The 17153-nt window shown below is 37.7% G+C and overlaps 1 protein-coding gene across 1 annotated transcript in view; it reads left to right on the forward strand.

Moving 5' to 3' along the window:
* Positions 1 to 5723: 5723 nt before the first annotated feature.
* The window catches only part of SYT9 (synaptotagmin IX), a gene marked incomplete at its 5' end in the record, with an annotated part of 31899 nt that continues 20469 nt past the window's right edge, over positions 5724 to 17153 (forward strand). The window contains 2 exons of the mRNA XM_009695706.1: positions 5724 to 6075; positions 8983 to 9529. Coding sequence (XP_009694008.1) covers positions 5724 to 6075; positions 8983 to 9529 — 899 coding nt within the window. The remainder of the gene's footprint in view (positions 6076 to 8982; positions 9530 to 17153) is intronic.

Here is a 17153-nt window from a genome sequence, read left to right on the forward strand (position 1 = left end):
AATTACTGAACTGAATTATGGCTAACCCTCCATAGATGTATTTGCATGAAAAAAAAGACAATTTAGATTTTCAAAAGCACAGCTAGGATTTAAGCAATAGGCACTGATGTTTCCATTGTTTTTCAAGAAGTTAGATATCTAACCACTTCATATTCCTTAAAATCTCCCTGTAAGCAACAAATACTTAATGAGAGGAGGAACATTTTTTTCACAGGAAATAACAACTTGAAATTACCGTTGAATTTGGAGAAAATCATATTCACAAAGATTGACTGATCTGTCCCAATATATCCTAAAGTTTAGTAGCATGATTATTGAGAACAAGTTCATTTTATCATTTTAATTGAATGCCTTTTGAAATTTGTTGGGTTTTAAATCAAAAGATTGCTTGTATTGGACTAAAAATACCTGTATTGCGAGATTTTAAATTGCTAAGATTTATTTCACTTCTTGCTAGCCAAACTTCACCTAATAGATCAATGTTTATATTACAATAATGCTGGAATATCTGAATATTCATTTTTGTAAAAAAAGAATAGTAAATAAGCATAGAGAAGAAAGCTTGTTTTATTTCAATTAGAACTTGTTAAAAGAGCTCTCCCAGTTGGGATTTCTGGCAAAACTCTCTTAGCTTCAAGTTAAACCAGATTACAGCCAGTTTGTTAGGAAAGGAGTTCATTCGATAGACCACCAGTCACATCCAGGCAACTAACAACTTCATTATGCAAATAATTATATTATTGATGACTGCTTCCTTTGATCAAATGTCCTGTCTATGCCTGGTTGATCAGAAATTCCAGGTTGTTTTTTCTTCTTCATATATCTGTTCGTATTTGCATCTTTTTGGAGTCAGATGGATCCAAATAGTTCAGTTTGTGCCTTTTGACTCCATAACTCCAATTGCATACCTGGACACATGGCAGTGATCTGCGTTAGCTATTGATATCTCCCATTGTTGGCTATTTTAGATATTTGATTTTGTATAATATTTAGCAATCCAAATGGTAACTTAATAAATACAAGAAGGAGAAAAAATATTTCATTCCTTGTTTCACATATGAACAGACAAAACCACCATTATTTCTGTATTTCACATGTCTAATTTTTTGGTAAGTTTTTTCAACATCAGAGTTTTAGAGGGTAAGGCATAACCATTTATGCCAGAAAAAACAAGTCACAGGCCTGCAATTTTGTAGTGTCAGAATATGAATGGAATCATTACACATTTACCTTTGGCCTTACAACCTCCAATACTGAACAAGAAACAGGCAATATGTTTATTCCAAAAGAATTTGAGTTAGTGTTGAATTTATACAATCTATGATTTCATTTGAAGTCAATACAAAAGCTTGTGTTCAGTAGATCGATACTAAAAACCTGCGCAATATAAATAGAGGCATAATTTTATTCCTTTTTTCACTAGATAATCTATAAAGTGCAGTTATATCTTAAAGCTTTATTGATATTTTTGTATTGTGATCTAAAAAATTTACCCATTTAGTATCATATCTCTACCAAAATAAAATTATGTTGTTAGCGTATTTGAGGGTGGTGAAACATTGGAATAGGTTGCCCACAGAGGCTGTGGAGTCTCCATCTTTGGAGAAATTTTGTCTGGGCAGGGTCCTGGGCACCTTACTGTAGGTGACCTTGCTTGAGCAGGGCATTAAAGTAGATGATCTGGAGGGTCCCTTCCCCAGCGATTCTGTGATTCTGTTTAATAGGGTAATCTGAAGACAAGAGAATTTATATTCCCATCATACGTTCTCTTGACATAAAGAATGGGATTCTTTCTTGTATAACAGATCTACTTTAAAATGTATGTAAAAAATCTAAAAAAGATCCAGCAATGACTTCATAATGAAACTGAGTCTTTTTGATAAAGCTGTCACAGAACTGATTATAATGAAATCTGTCACTGAGAGAAAGGCCATGCTTATCTTTCCAGTCTGTGATAATAACTGATGATATGATCCATAGGTAGAAAATCTCTGCATTGTTTTTAGCCTTGTGATTGCTACCAAAAAAAAAAAAATTAACAAATGCACTAATCATGTTGATAAGCATAGGACATTAGTAAGAAATTGAATCAGTAGAGTAAAAAGGATTCAAACATGAAAATCTGGTCAAAATTTGATTAGTACATCAGAATATCTGTAAGACATGCCATGAGCAAGATACCCAGAGAGCCTATGTGTCTGTGGCCTTACTGCAAACCACAGCTGAGTACCTGAGTTGTTATAGCTGCATGGAAATAATGGCAGTGTCTTCCAAGTCTTCTAACAATGAAGTTACAGTCTGCATAGACAAAAAATTAGATGAAGCTCCATAGCCTCAAGAGTGTTTCATCTGGGACTACCCTGAAGATACGTCTTCTTCTTTTCCGTCTGTCAAAAGGCCTCCTTTACTGGTGTGTGAAAGCATGTTGCAGACGATGTGCTTATAAAAATTAACTGTATGTATATGCCATTGCATTGAGTTGTTCCTTTAATCCATTTTAAAAGTAAATGTTTTTAACAAAAAATTTGGGCTTACTTTCTATGGAACACATTATCCATTGTCAACACGCTATAATACTGTCCAGGTATTCTGACATGCTGGAATTTGGAAGGGCAGGTCACACTGCAGCCATGACCAAGAAGTAATAGTTACAAAATTTTGACTTGGATTCATATCAACACCTCAAGACACTTGGCTGGCATCGTGGTTGCACCAGGGAAGAGATCAGTGCAAGTACCCGTGGCACTTGGATCTTCCTTGTGTTCATGAGATTCTCCGTTGCAAAGCATCAAGAGCTTCTATCAATGCAGAGTAGGTACAGAGAGTAGATACATTAGTTAGCTGCTAATGGAACTGGCCAAATGCTAAAAGTGAGCACAGATGATCAAACACATAGCAAAACATGCACACTGAATTTATGTATTGCAATGCTACTGAAAAAAACTGTTCTTCCTGAAATAGTCAGCACCTTTCCTCATTGCTCCTAAAGCCCATGGCTGCCTGTAGACTGCTCAGCCTTGCCTATACTGCTTGCCTGCACTTTGATTCACAGTTGCAGTTTAGCCTTACATCAGATATTGCTCTGGAAAATGCATTGCTCTAATTCTTGTGAAAGCAGAGTGAAATGAGAAGCAGCTGGATTTTTGAGGAACACTTTCTCTGCTGCAAACCTCTGATTTTTGTAAGGACAAACAAGTAAAGACTTATCTTGCTCTCATTACAAAGCAGAGGAAATCACTGGCATCAGATGAGTACTGCTACCACATGGGAATACAGATAAACAGGCTTAGAAAAACTGAGACATCTGGAAAGATGGAGTAAAAATTATACAGAAAGTACAGTATGTAACAGTGCAAATGGCCAATGTAAACACAGCTCCAGGATGCAGCCAAAAATCTCTACACTTGGGATTGCACTGACCCCAGCTATTCACACTGAATCTGCCCGGTTGCTGAAAATTGCCAGCCAGGTGTGCAGTATATGAAAATTACCATTCAATGAAAGGTATCAGTTTAGAGCACTGCCCTTTAGCCCCACTGTCTTTCATAGAAGAAAGATATGACTGTCCCTTTTCCACCCACAGAAACAAAAATTTCACACAAAAAAATGATTCCTAAGGAGTCAGAGAGAAACAAAACCAAGATGATGAAAAATAATCCCTTCTTATTCTGCAACTTGGCAAGTTACGCAAACTGTTTATTACCCAGCCTCTCTGAAAGTAAGCTGTGCAGTACAGGTTCTCAGTGTTATGTTATTAAATGCAGAGGTATATTATTAAAGCCCTTCAAATTGTCCAAATGAAAAGTAGTTCATATTGGTGTCATATTTTTTCTCATTATGACAGTTCTCTAGATGGCTGTGTCCTCTGCTAAAGTCATCCTCAAGGTAGGGGACTGTTGGTCTGCCTTTCAAATTGTTCCTCACCTTCACACATCCTTGGCATTGGGCAGTCTCCAGTTCTCACCTTGTAATCTTCTGGCTGGTTCTGACAACTCTCAATTTCTCATTTCTTTCAAAGCTGGATCATTTACTTGAATCAGTTCATTGAAAAAGTGACCTTTTTGCAGACCTCTGATGTATCTCTTCTCCTCCAGGGAATCCAAGACAAATTGCTTTATTCTGAAGGTCGTCTTTCTCTACTGCATCCCAGTTTGTCTGCTTTTTAATCAAATGGAGAGGCTGTGCTCTGCCTCCACTGCCAGACTTGTTTACCAGTAAATATTCCAAAAATATCAAGAACACCATTCTACTTTCTCCCAAATTGCCTTTTATGCATGGGAGGAATTTCTTTAATTAATTTCAGCTCTGAAACTCTTTGCCATAATTCCAAACAGCTGCTGTGCTGTCCCCACTGTTAATGAGCTTTGTCTTCATATGACTGGGATAAGGACAGAAAGGGCCATGCTGGTTAAAATTGTTTAAGATTGGTTTTCAGCATGCAAAATAAACTGGACAGCTCCTGTGTGAAACTGACTGTAGTGTCACTCCCTCCTCTGCAGAAATTTAATCTGTCTGGCTAGTGAGAATGAGACTCACAGCAGGGGTAGAAGGTATTGACTTTTCCACTTTTTTGAATTTTTTTTATTTTTTCACATTGACAGAGGCTGTTTCATCTGAATTGTCATTCTTAAATAATTGTCCTAGTAGGAGCAGTTCATTTCAACTTCATGCCATCCTTTGAAAATTTAGGCTAGCTGTTAGCTTGAGAGATGCAGCCTGGCATTCTGAACCTACATGCAGTGTGAAAAATTGCTTTGATCAGGTTGTGTTTATAATTTGTGGCAGTAAAATAGAATTCTTACTAATTGAGTTTAAGGCATGATGTATGTGTAATCCACAGAGAAACTCATTTCAAAAACACTGTAACCATCAAAACAGCTGTTCCACTGAGTCATTTTCCCAATGTGCAGCTTAAAGTAAAACAAAGAAAAAGCCTCTCCCAGTTGTAACTTACTTGTGTTGATAAGGTTACGGAGTAGGATAATGCTAGGAATGTGGGGAAAAACAACAGAAAATTCATTTCTACATTCCGTTTTATACCAGAAGTTTGGAAACAGAAAAATGAGCCTTTAGAGTTAAAAACCAGAAAAAATCTCAGTTTTGAAGAGGTATTGGTACCTGAACTAAATTATGAATAGGAAGCCATGTATTGATAGTACAAAATAACTTGCAAAGACAAGAATTAGTCTAAGATTAGAAGGAAGGGAATTAAAATAATGTAAGATACTTAAGTTGAATATCTAAAAAAATTTCAAGCCACTTATGTGCATGTGTGCATATTTTCATGGTGTTTAAGTATAATACAATCTCTGGTAAAGGAGGTAGAGGAAACTACACTACATAAAAGGAAAATAAAGAAAAGACAAAATGTACTGCAGGCACTGCTCTTTCCTCAGTAGAAAGTTGAGGGAACAAGTGAACAGCCTTTTTAGTACTTAGAATGACCCTTCATCCCACCCAGCTTTTGGAGGGAAAATATAAACTAAGTTCTACCAAGATAAGCCTTATACTGAATTCTAAACAAGGTTATTTTTTTTCTTGGGGGAAAAAAGAAAGAATAGAACATTTAATGTGTTTCTATTACATGACTGTTTCAGGGACTAGTATTTAATTTTTGTAAATCTGCAGTCCAGAGATGTTTACTTCCCATATTGTATGCCTTGGAGATGCAGAGCTCCAAAGAACACAAAGATGTGACATGCATGTGTTTTTCTTGTTTGCAGATGTCTCAATAAGCTTGCTCTCCTTAGTTGTCACAGCCTGTGGTCTTGCTCTGTTTGGTGTCTCTTTGTTCGTGTCCTGGAAGCTTTGTTGGATCCCTTGGCGAGAGCGTGGTCTGCCGTTTGGGAACAAAGACAACAAACAAGAATCACTGAACTACACGGATACAGAGACCAATGACCATGACTACAGTGAGGATTATCTGGGTCAGCCTACAGCCTATCCCGAGTCCTCCATGAAGATCAGCCACACCTCCCCTGATATTCCATTAGACGCTCAGGCGGGAACAAAGGAGAACTGCGTACACAATGTGCGAATGCATCGTCAGATCACTGAACCAACTTCTTCTGCTCGGTCAGTAACTCCCATTTCTGTCTGCTATTAATGAATACAGATACAGTCAAAAAAGCACAGCTTGATTTTCCAGTACGCTGATCTATTAAAAATGCATAATTTAATTGCCACATTCTTTTTAAAAAAAAAATACACAAAAGTTATTCTTTGAGGTGCACAAACCTCTTAGGTTAAAAGGACAGGATCACAATGCTATTCCACTCTTCTATCAACTACAGTCTCATTCGTGCCTCTCCCTCAGAAGCTGGACAAGACAGAGCACCATGTGTCCCCCAAAGCACCAGAACAGCCTGTAAAAGGAGGCTTGTAAAGCATATTCATTTGCACTTAACACTGATGCTGAACACTCAGTAATATCTCCTCAAAAGATTTTAAAAACAGCCAAAGAAGAAAAGTAGGGCAAGCTAATGAAACACTTGCAAGAGTTAGAAATAGGATTAAAAATCATAGATTTTAGCTGCAATCCTGACTGTGGGGGGAGAAGTGACTGAACAAGGATCAGTGAGGTCTCCAGGGGAACTGGAGAACCAGTAGAAGAGGGAAGAGGAGAGAGGGAAGGTGAGGGTGAGTGCAGGGGCAGGTGACAAAAAGGGTATGTTTCACAGAGTAAGAAAAAGGATCGGCATGTGAAGAGCCAGTAAATTTCAGAGTCAAAGCAGATGCACTTCAGCTGGAGAAGGTACAGCACTAGCTCTATTGCTCTTTGCTGTCCTCCTTTCTGGCCATCTGGGAGAGCGAGTTTAGCCAAGACTCTTGCCTGCAGGTGTACCTGAACATGAGTAAGATGACAGCAGCTAGCAGTCAGTTCAGTAATTGCCAGTTGTCCAAAACATGTCTCCGAAAGATATTGAGAACTCCCCAGAACATTATTAATGCTATGCAGCTAAAGCTCCAGGTGCCCTTCCTCCTTAGATTAGCGTAAGAATGGTTTGGGCATATATTGTTGTAGGAATCTATGGTGAGGTCAAAGCCATAGTTGTGGATACTGAAGCTTGCACCCTACCACGTGCACAGTTGAATTCCAGCTAAGGACTGACAGCCCAGAAGTACAGTACAGGGCTGGTGCTGCTGTGTTTTCAAACTGCTAGGAGATAAGCATACCATGAGATTCATTAACAATGGAAGATTCATATCTGACATTCAAGACCCAGAGCTCTCATGTGTGTCTTCGATATTGTGAAAGTATTGAGTCAGATACAGACTTTCTCTGCTACAACAGGGCAGAGATTCTGATACTTCATCAAATGACAAACGCACAGTATCACCACAGCATAGTCATCTCACAAGAAGCAGCAGCAATCCAAATCTGTAAAAGAACTTGCCTCAGCATCCTGAGTGCATGGTCAATGTCTTCACTCCTGTGAATCTCTGCAGATCTTTCTTCTGGCAACTGTTCCCAGCCTCTCTGTCCACAAGGGCATGACTTGTCCAGGTCCCACATCTACCCTATGCCATTTGCTGATACAGGCTTTGCTCTTTATTCCTCTCTTTCATTGCCCCTTACTTTTGCCCAGGTCTTCTCCAAAACACTCTTTCACGGAGCAGGAGGGGCCCATCTTCTTTGTACTGTGACCTTTGTTCACCTTGTCTCTGCTGCTTTCTGGCCTAACCGGGTAGCCAGTGGTGGCTTTCCTGTGTGGTCACAGAGACCAGGCACCTGCCCCTGCTACAAGCCTTGATAAGCGGTCTCTCCGGTGCCCTCCTTAGGGGCTGAACAATAAAAATCTTCTTTTGTGTCATGATAATATTTTATCCAGGAAATTACTAATGTATAGCTATAAAATTATGTATTTATTATGCGACAAGAGAAACAAATTAGGATGGTATGTAAAAGGGTGTTCCTGTTTTAAGCGTGCATAAACACCTATTTACAAGGTGTGAATGAACAATGATAGCAGAGGAACTATTGCTGATTACATTCAACATAAATAGCTTTGGACTAATCCTGTGCTAGCATTTTCCAAGTGCTCTTTCTATGTTCAACCACAGCTCATGGTACTCCAATACACTGAATGATTGCTGCATATGAATAGGACAGAAAAGCAGAATCCAACTTGTATAAGATTAGGATTTCACCTAATCCAGCTTTCACATCCCACTACCCTGACAGGGTTTGCAAATTTTATTTCTGTTACCATATCATGCAGTGGAAATTTCAATCACAATAACTGAGTGACTCCAGGTAATAAATTTCACTGGACCGAAGCTAAAAGCAACTTCCTCTCCTCAGAGTAATGAAACTAAAGGAGCTTTTCAGCCAAAGTACCACAGAGCTTATTACATCAGGTATGAGAGAAAAAACAAAACAATTGTTGGGGTGGTCAGCAAACCATTTCAGACCAGAACAGCTCACTTGTAAACAAAGTAGTTGTAGAGATCCACAAGTAATTAAAATGCAGAGATGTCAGGTAGTATCCTCCTTTGCCAGCTTTCCCTTAGAACCAGATATCAGCAAGCTCAGCTAGCATAATAGGCCAGATTCTGCTGCCATTTACGTAATGTAACTCATTTCATAGGCATTAATCTGAAGGATTCAGTTGAAAATGGCAACTGATAAGAACAGCTACAGTTCTTATCATATCACATCATACTTGCCAATAAGGTAGAACCTTGGGATTTGCAATGGCCATGAATTTGCATTTGTCACTTTCTTCAGCTGAGTTTGGAGAGTGCATACCACTAGCTTGAGACATAGGAACAGAAAATTATGAGATATTAGCAGTCCAATGCTGAAGGTCAGCTCTCACGACTGTTGGGTATCATGCTTTATCACTTTATGCGAGTAAAAATCTGACCCCATTGTGCATTACAAAAATATGTCAAATGAGAACAGGATCTTTAGTGTGTGTGCACAGATTCTTACCATCTTCGACACAATCTGTTTCAATTCTTTTGTTTTCACTTAAGGCATAATTCAATCCGAAGACAGCTTAACCTCTCCAACCCCGACTTCAACATCCAGCAGGTTCAGAAACAGGAGCAACTGACGGGGATTGGCCGCATTAAGCCAGAGCTATATAAACAAAGATCAGTGGATACAGACGATGGCCGGAGGAGTAATAGCAAAGCATGTGGAAAACTGAACTTTATTCTGAAATATGATTGTGATTTAGAGCAGCTGATAGTGAAGATTCACAAGGCCATCAACCTGCCAGCAAAGGACTTCTCTGGAACTTCAGATCCATACGTGAAGATATATCTGCTTCCTGATAGGAAAACAAAACACCAGACTAAAGTGCACAGAAAGACCCTAAATCCAGTATTTGATGAAGTTTTTTTATTTTCTGTCCCATACAATGATCTGAATGCAAGGAAACTCCATTTCTCTGTGTATGACTTTGACAGATTCTCCAGGCATGACTTGATTGGCCAAGTGATAGTGGATAATTTTTTAGATTTGGCAGATTTTCCCAGGGAATGTAATATTTGGAAGGATATTGAATATGTCACCAATGTAAGTATTATCATTTTTCTTTTTGAAATTTTTTTGTTTCTGATTTTATTTCCTGAATCTGATTATAACTGAAATTGTCCGATAAATTTATGAAACAAAACACTCCATTCTCACTCTTTCTCAAGCTTTGACCTTAATCCAAGGAAACTGACAGTACATTTTCAGTCCTCATTTCTCGTTCTTTGGGTATATTAAAGAATGTCTTATGTAGGAGATAGTGGGTTTAGTCTTTGCGCTGCTGATTGATAGGGTAGAAAAGCTGGAGAATGTTTTTCTCTTAATCTTACTTAATCTAAAACTCACTTAAGGAAATACTACTTTTCTTATTTTGTTTGTCTTTCTCTGTTATACATGGTTTGCCACATAAATTACAGCATACTAATCAGCCAGAATTGCAGATTCAAGATTTCTTAAGCAGTGATCTTCAGTCCTTCAAAAGACTATATGCTTATGAAGTGAGATAACACCACATTTATAATCCAGGCAAAGAAAGTTCAGACAATGCTGTTCCGTGAAAGCAATGAAACACACTGGATTGGTTTAACTCTTTGTTTGGCATCACTTTGTTATATCGGGAAATGGGAAACTTACAAAATTAGTCTATATTTCTCTTATCCCAAAGTCTCTGGTATCAAATTCTATGCAGGAATCCACTTAGTGATTAGGTACAAAGCCACAAAAATTACTTTTGGAAAAGAAAGAACTTTCTTCTCAAAGCATGAGCCAGCCTCCTTGTAATGCTATTAGCAATTAATCGTGTGCATCCTATGGAGAACAGACCTTCAATGAGAATGATACATTACAGAAATCCACAAAGGTGAACGTGTTAGTGCCAAGACTCAGTAAATATTTCAATTGCTATGTCAAACCATACTCAAATGGAGTGCACATTTTAGAATTAAATAAACCAAACATCATTAACAGTAAGATCAAAGTGTAGGTTTGTTAGGGCTCAGTTCAGGAAAGCATTTAAGCATATGCTTAGCTGAGTGTAAGAAGCCGTTGAAAAGTAAAGGGTGTTCTGAGATAAATACTTTCCTGAATTCAGACCCTCACCTTATATTTCTGTGGTCTGGTAGCATGCCCATATTACAGACCAAAATGATTAAATCAATTTTTTTGTTTGGAATTTCTTTTTGAAAATTGATATTGTCCTTGTTTTAAGGTGATTTTTCAATGTTCTTAGTCAGTGTTACATATTTGTGTGTGGAATGTGCTGTGCACCTGCTGCACAATCCTCTTCCACAGGAGGACGGAACTGCAGCAGCAGCACCAACAGTTCCCTTACTCAAGGTACAGGCAGGGGCATGGACACTTACTGTCAGAGAAGGATAACCTGGCTTTTCTATGAAAAGTTACTGCTCTTCAACTGCAAGGGAAATATAAGAATCTGACACAGCAGATGACAGTCATTCCAAGTGAAAGCCTGCCTTTGTACAGCATTAAGTGTCCCAAGCTCACCTTTTCACTTTTACAATCAACTGAAAGTTGAATGCAGATGCACGCTGGAGTTACTTTGAGATGTACTAGTCCTTTTTCCATGCTTTAACTTAGGCAAAAGATTGGCTCTGGTATTTTCTTTTTAATCACTTCTCCTTCCAAATCTCAAAAGCAATGTGGCATATAGTTTATATTCAGATTTTCTGTAATCTCTAAAATTAAGTTCAGGACTGAAAAATGAGTCATTTATTAATTCCTACTAACATTAATTCCTGTGTGAAGTGTAACCCTGTTTATCCAAACAGAACACATGACCTGCCATCTAGACTTGTCACTGGGTTTTCAGCTAACAGAGACCTTTTCAAAGCAAATGACTCAGAGTACATAGGAGACACTATCCAATTTTGGCTAATGTGAGTTCTGAGATAAAAGTATCAGATAAATGGAAGTGTAGAGTACTCAGCTTACTAATTAACATTTCCAAAATTTCAAAGGTTAGAACTTACTCCATAAAGTTATGAGAAACCCTCCAAGCATCATTTAAGAAACGAAGTTTCAGTACATTTTCTTGTCTGTGTAGCTTAGATATCTCGCAGACTGACAGCACAAGCTGAATCCTACAGGCTGCACAGTGAAGCTGCTGAAGTGAATACTCCTGTGGCTGCACTCCAAACCAGGCCAGCAGGCAGTATTAGTGAATCTCTGAAATAAATTTTAGGAAAAGTTTGAGCACCATTGGGTAGTTTATGGTGGCAAACAGAAACTGTATCAACTGTAGCAGGTTTTCAATCATTTTATCTTTGAGTGTCTTGGCGTTTCAAACAATAATAATAATTACAAAACAGGGAAACGCTGGGCAAGCTTACTGAAGGAAATTCACTCCATGTAGATCAACAAAGAATGCAGCACAAGAGGGATAAACCAAGGAAACGTACTAGAAAAAGGGAAGGTCCACACAAATACACATGACAAGTTTGTCACACTTCTGAAGAGTACGTTCATTTTAATTCCTTGTGCATCTTATTACACTGCATAAGCAGAGATCCCAAAGGCCTTTATTTTACATTCTCCATTTTATTATGTTCTAATCCAGTTTGACACAGTAATATAAAAGAATACATCAAATCCTTCTCTGCCCAGCAAAATGGCCTACTTCAAGTGAGCACTGCAGATCATGCCTGAAATATCAGCTTTACTGCAAACAGTGCCATTAAATTGACCTATTATGCCATGTGCTTTCTTCTGTTTTCTAATAACACTAGAAGATTTTTTTATCCAAAACCAACAGTTTTGATTCTTTGTACTATAACATCTGCTACCATCCCAGAGTTTGAAATTATTTCATAACACAGACGCGTGTCAGCATAAAAAATTTCTACACGCTCAAAAGCAATCTGCCTCCAAACACAAATCTCCAATATCAAAATGATTGTTCTTCTAATCCCAGGTCCTCTGAGCATAAAATCTCTCTCCTGAAACACTGACACTTTTTCCAACCAGAAAAAAGCAGCAGTAGGCTGTTTAATGGAAGAAATAATTAAGTGGATCAACTTTAGATGAACACAAAATGAGCTAGATAAGCTTTTTGTATATCTACCAGACAGATTACACTGGTTTCTGGCTCATCGAGAAAAAAAGATGCTCTTTATTTTTAGGCTGGGTTTCAGTAGTTTGTATGTTTTGTTTAGTAGCCTCTAAAACATAATCAGGATTTTGGGTGGGGTTTTTTTGTTTGTTTTTGTAATGCTCATAGACTGATGACATGTTTTGAAGAGAAAAGAGTTGTTAATATTTCCTTGGTTGCCATCTTCAAGCTCAGATGTTATCAGGTGAAAATACATGGGTTTGTCACAAAATAAAATAAACAACTATGATGATCTTAAAGATATTTTCCAACCCAAATGATTCTATGATTCTATGAAGGATAGGAAGCTGTCAGATAGTCCATTTCAGATAAAGGAGAACCTTCTCTTTCAGAAGATGCCAAGTATCCTCTTGCATAACTTGCTGTGCACCCGGAAAGGAAGATCATTCCTCAAGAATTTCTTGTTAAACATCACCGGGCAGCAGGGCACAGAGAAGGATTTCTGTGAACTGGAAATCTAGCTATGGTTCATACTGGCTGTTTGGATTCTCAAAATGCTCAGCAAGGCATCAAAATGATCACTAGGCAAGTGATCTTTCTAGACAAGACAACTATTCAAAAGTGGCTTCCAAGAGCAGGGGGATAATCAGAGTAAGAAAGAACAATGTATATTTCCATTCTTAGCCAGGCTAGCATTTTCCAAAATGACTACTCGTTTTAGGAGGCAAACTTGTGACTTTGGTCTTACAGTATATGTAGCTTTTGACACTGATACTATCTTTTCACTTGTCAAAGATAGTTATACTTGAGATCTAGGCATGGTACAATGACAACTGTTCTTGTTCTGAATGTCTAAGCTTATCTATAAACTTAAAAAAAAAAAAAAAATCTTATTCCTAACACCCCATTGGCACCTTTCATCTCACTCCGAGGTTGAACATCCCAGACTAACCTGGTTTTGTGAATCTTTCTATAACATTCTATTCTCAAAGAATATTTACAACAAGATTTGCAGTGATTATGCACCTAATCTTCTATAAATTGTAGCTACCATATTGACTGCTACCATTTATCCTTATCTTGTGGGTCCTTTGAGGCTTTTTGATGTATCCACCTCCTGTGAAGGTGTAAAGTAAATTGAAACTCTGATAAAGGTGAAAGCAGTTGGTCAGATTCAAACCATGGTTTATTCTTTATCTGCAAACAATCAGACTACTAGAAAGGATTCAAAAGGTTACTCTGTTTTGAATATGGCTATTTAGAAGTACTTCTGCTTTTGTTTTTACCTAAGCCTTGAAAGCATGTAGCATCCAGCCCCCAAAGTTAAAAAACTGTATATCAGGGTACAAAAGGAGAGTGAAAATATAGAAGAAAAATATTTCTGAAAGGAAGAGAGAGGAGATTACAGGAGGAAAACCCTGGGTAATACATACAGAATTTGAGAAGTAACATGTCACAGACTTTAGAGAATGTGGATGGTTCCCTAGGAATCCAAAAGATAGTTATGGAGCATTCAAAGCTATAAAGAAACATGAGCTATATATCAAGTTGTTTACTTTGACATCCAGAAAGAGCCAGCATATGCTAGAAGTAGCAAAGCCAAGAAATTGAATGCATCGGTTTTTAAGAATCTTCAAGCTCTTTTAATTCATATGTAGTGGTCAAGAATACAAGTGTGTCAGATAATGCTGAATTCCTTTTGCACAGAAGCAGTAAACAAAACGGTATTTAAAAAAAAATAATTTAAGTTTCATGTTGGTATACATGCTAGTGTTTTGACAAGGAGTTAAAAAGTAGGATGGTTATCAGTATACGAAATTCTGCGTCCTAGAAATGCTAATTGTTCACTGCTGGTTTTCTCAAGTTTGCCCAAGAAAGAAAGATTTGAGAATTTGTATTTTTAGGCATTTATGTTGTATAACTGAGATGCAACTGGAATCGTAACATCACCAGAGGAAGTTTCAAGATCTCTGTTTCATAGATGTTAATGCCAACCATAGTATTTGTGGAAGAGAGACAAAAAGAGATTACATTATTTCAGTCAGTTGCTTATGGAAAACATAATAGAAGTCTAAAACTTTGAAACCTGACCAAACCTACCAGATTTTCTGTAGTTCAAAACTCTATTCTGTTCTCAAACTGAAAAAAACTTCCCCAAAGGCGGCATTGTTTAGGATCACTCCTGCCAAAGAGGCTGTGAGCGATTTAATGTGTGCCAAATGCACATGCATAGGGCTTACACCCTCAAAACTTGAGGAAAATAAACTACCTTCTTTGAAAGAAGTAGGTAAATACTGTCCCTAATTCATGGACAGTGGAACAGACCAAAAGGATGTGACTTGCTCAAGACACGACACTCAAGAAATGAGACCAGGTCCAGAATCTGCAGATTCCTGGCACCAGCCTTAATCCACTCTATGTAGCACTGCTTATCTTCTTCGACAGTGTACAGATACTGCAGCTGGCAGTAAGTCAACTAAGTCCACCTACTCCACTTTTAAATAATGTTTAGCTTGTCAAGATGTTTTAGCCAGTATATAAAATTCCTGTTTTGGCAAGTTGCTGGGTTTAGAAAGGCAATGGCATTGAGCAAGATCTCAGAAAACATTTAAAATGTTTACAATGGTTAACAAAAATTTTTGAGTCAACAGTTTGAGAAGGAACAGAAACAAACCAAATATCTGGCTCTACATATGAATTCAAATCCAAACTATCAATGTTAAATGCCATAGGCAGTAAATAGGAAACACTAATTGATTTCTTTTGTAATACAGAAGACATATCTGGTGTTAACCCTACATTCCATTTGTTTAAAACAGGTAGGCCTTGGCATCAAGAGGCAATCAGTTGTTGATGTGGACATGTACTCATTTAATTGACTTGCAAATGCACGTCTCTCTAGAAGAGAGATTTGCATACCTGTATATCTTGCCCACTTTCAAGCATGCCAAAAGCTTAAGGAGCAAAAAAGCTTAAGGGGCAAAAGCTTAAAAAGACCTATGTAGCAGAAGTGGGACCACTTCCATTAAAGAATTTAAAAGAAAAAAAAATGTTTTTAAAGTCAGTATTTTAAGACAGAAATTTCAGAATAAGTTGTTTTGATTTCTCATTTGGAATGTCCTTCTACTGCAATATTTTCAAATATTTTGGAAGCTGAAATAGGAACAAAACATCCTGGGTTTTATCAAAGCAAAATGTTTCAAGTCAAATGAGGGATATTCTGCTTCAAAATAGAAATAATTCAAAATTCCTTATGAAATTAAAATCCTGGTTTCCACACTGGTTCTTCCTCTGCCCATCAATGCAGCATATTCTTGAGTTCTGTCTTTTGTGTTTGTATCATACATGTTTCCCTGGTGCAACAGCCCCCGAACAGCAATAGCGTATGAAGAACATTTTCCTCCACACATCAGCTGCATGCTAAAAAATGTTAGACCCAATCCTAAATTCCTGGTTTTTCTAGATTAGTGGAAGAAACTGTAACTATCCCTGTTCTACACATATCCCTTCTCCTTTCTTCTCACAATCCTCTGCCAATTCTTTTCCTCCAGAAACCTCTCTCTAAACAAGGTTCTCAGAGATAGCCTTCACTGAAACAGCTCACAGTAACATACACACTGCACATAGAGCAAAGCCAAAATGTGATGCCGGTCAGCCAAGCCTGTCCTTCAATTATACCATCCAAAATTGTTAGTCGGAGCTGCAAACACAAAAAAAATTGCTCTAGTATTTTACAATTTGTAGGCAGCAATTCTAGTAGATGAGCAAAAAGCACTCGCACAGCATTAAGGCTAAAATAGCTGTATGAAGGTGATCTTGGCTGTAACCATTCTGCTTATAATTCGAGATTAGACTGTGCCATAGCCTTTTCTCTACAGGGTTATATAACTTTCTGTTTCAACATGTATTTAGCCAGGCAGGGAAAAAAAATTCACTTCAAACACGCATTTAATTATTGAACAGTTTTGAGAGTGCTTACTTTGTCTTTTTTTCTAGCAGAGGTCACAGAAAGCATTTCAATAGCTTATGGATTCATCAAAATTTCTGAAAAATCCTACTCTTTAAATTTAGTTTCAATATTTGGAGCCAAACTTGAAAGTATTCTTCTCTCTGAACATACTGTGATTATGTGAAAAGCCTCAAGCCATTTTTAGTCTTTAATCCCCGCAAGATATCACAGCCATCAAGCATCTTTCTCCACCAAACAGGGTATTTCAGAGTTTTACAGTTTTCCTCTGTGTACAATGTGTTTACCCAGTTCTCATGTTTTTTTCCCATGGTCTTATATTTAAGCAGTAAGTGAATTTTTTTGTTATTGTGTAGCCCCCTTTCAAACTCCTGTTAGAGGACATAACCTGTCTCACACTTTAACCACTCCAGATTCCAGGATCTTTCCAGAGTCCTGTTACAGAGGACAAAACATCGTCTGTACAGAAGGAAGGAATTAATGGACCATAACTGTAGTGCTTTGGAGGCATGTTTCTTATGCTTACAGGCTAAATTATAGAGCTTGCAGAAATTAAGAAAAGGTGATACCATTTGCTAAATAAGCACACGAGGGCTCTCTTTAGATCTTCACACTGTCTTTTTTTTTGGGGG

This window comes from Cariama cristata, unplaced genomic scaffold (genome assembly GCF_000690535.1).
Source record: "Cariama cristata isolate BGI_N322 unplaced genomic scaffold, ASM69053v1 scaffold20702, whole genome shotgun sequence".
Lineage (NCBI taxonomy): Eukaryota > Metazoa > Chordata > Aves > Cariamiformes > Cariamidae > Cariama > Cariama cristata.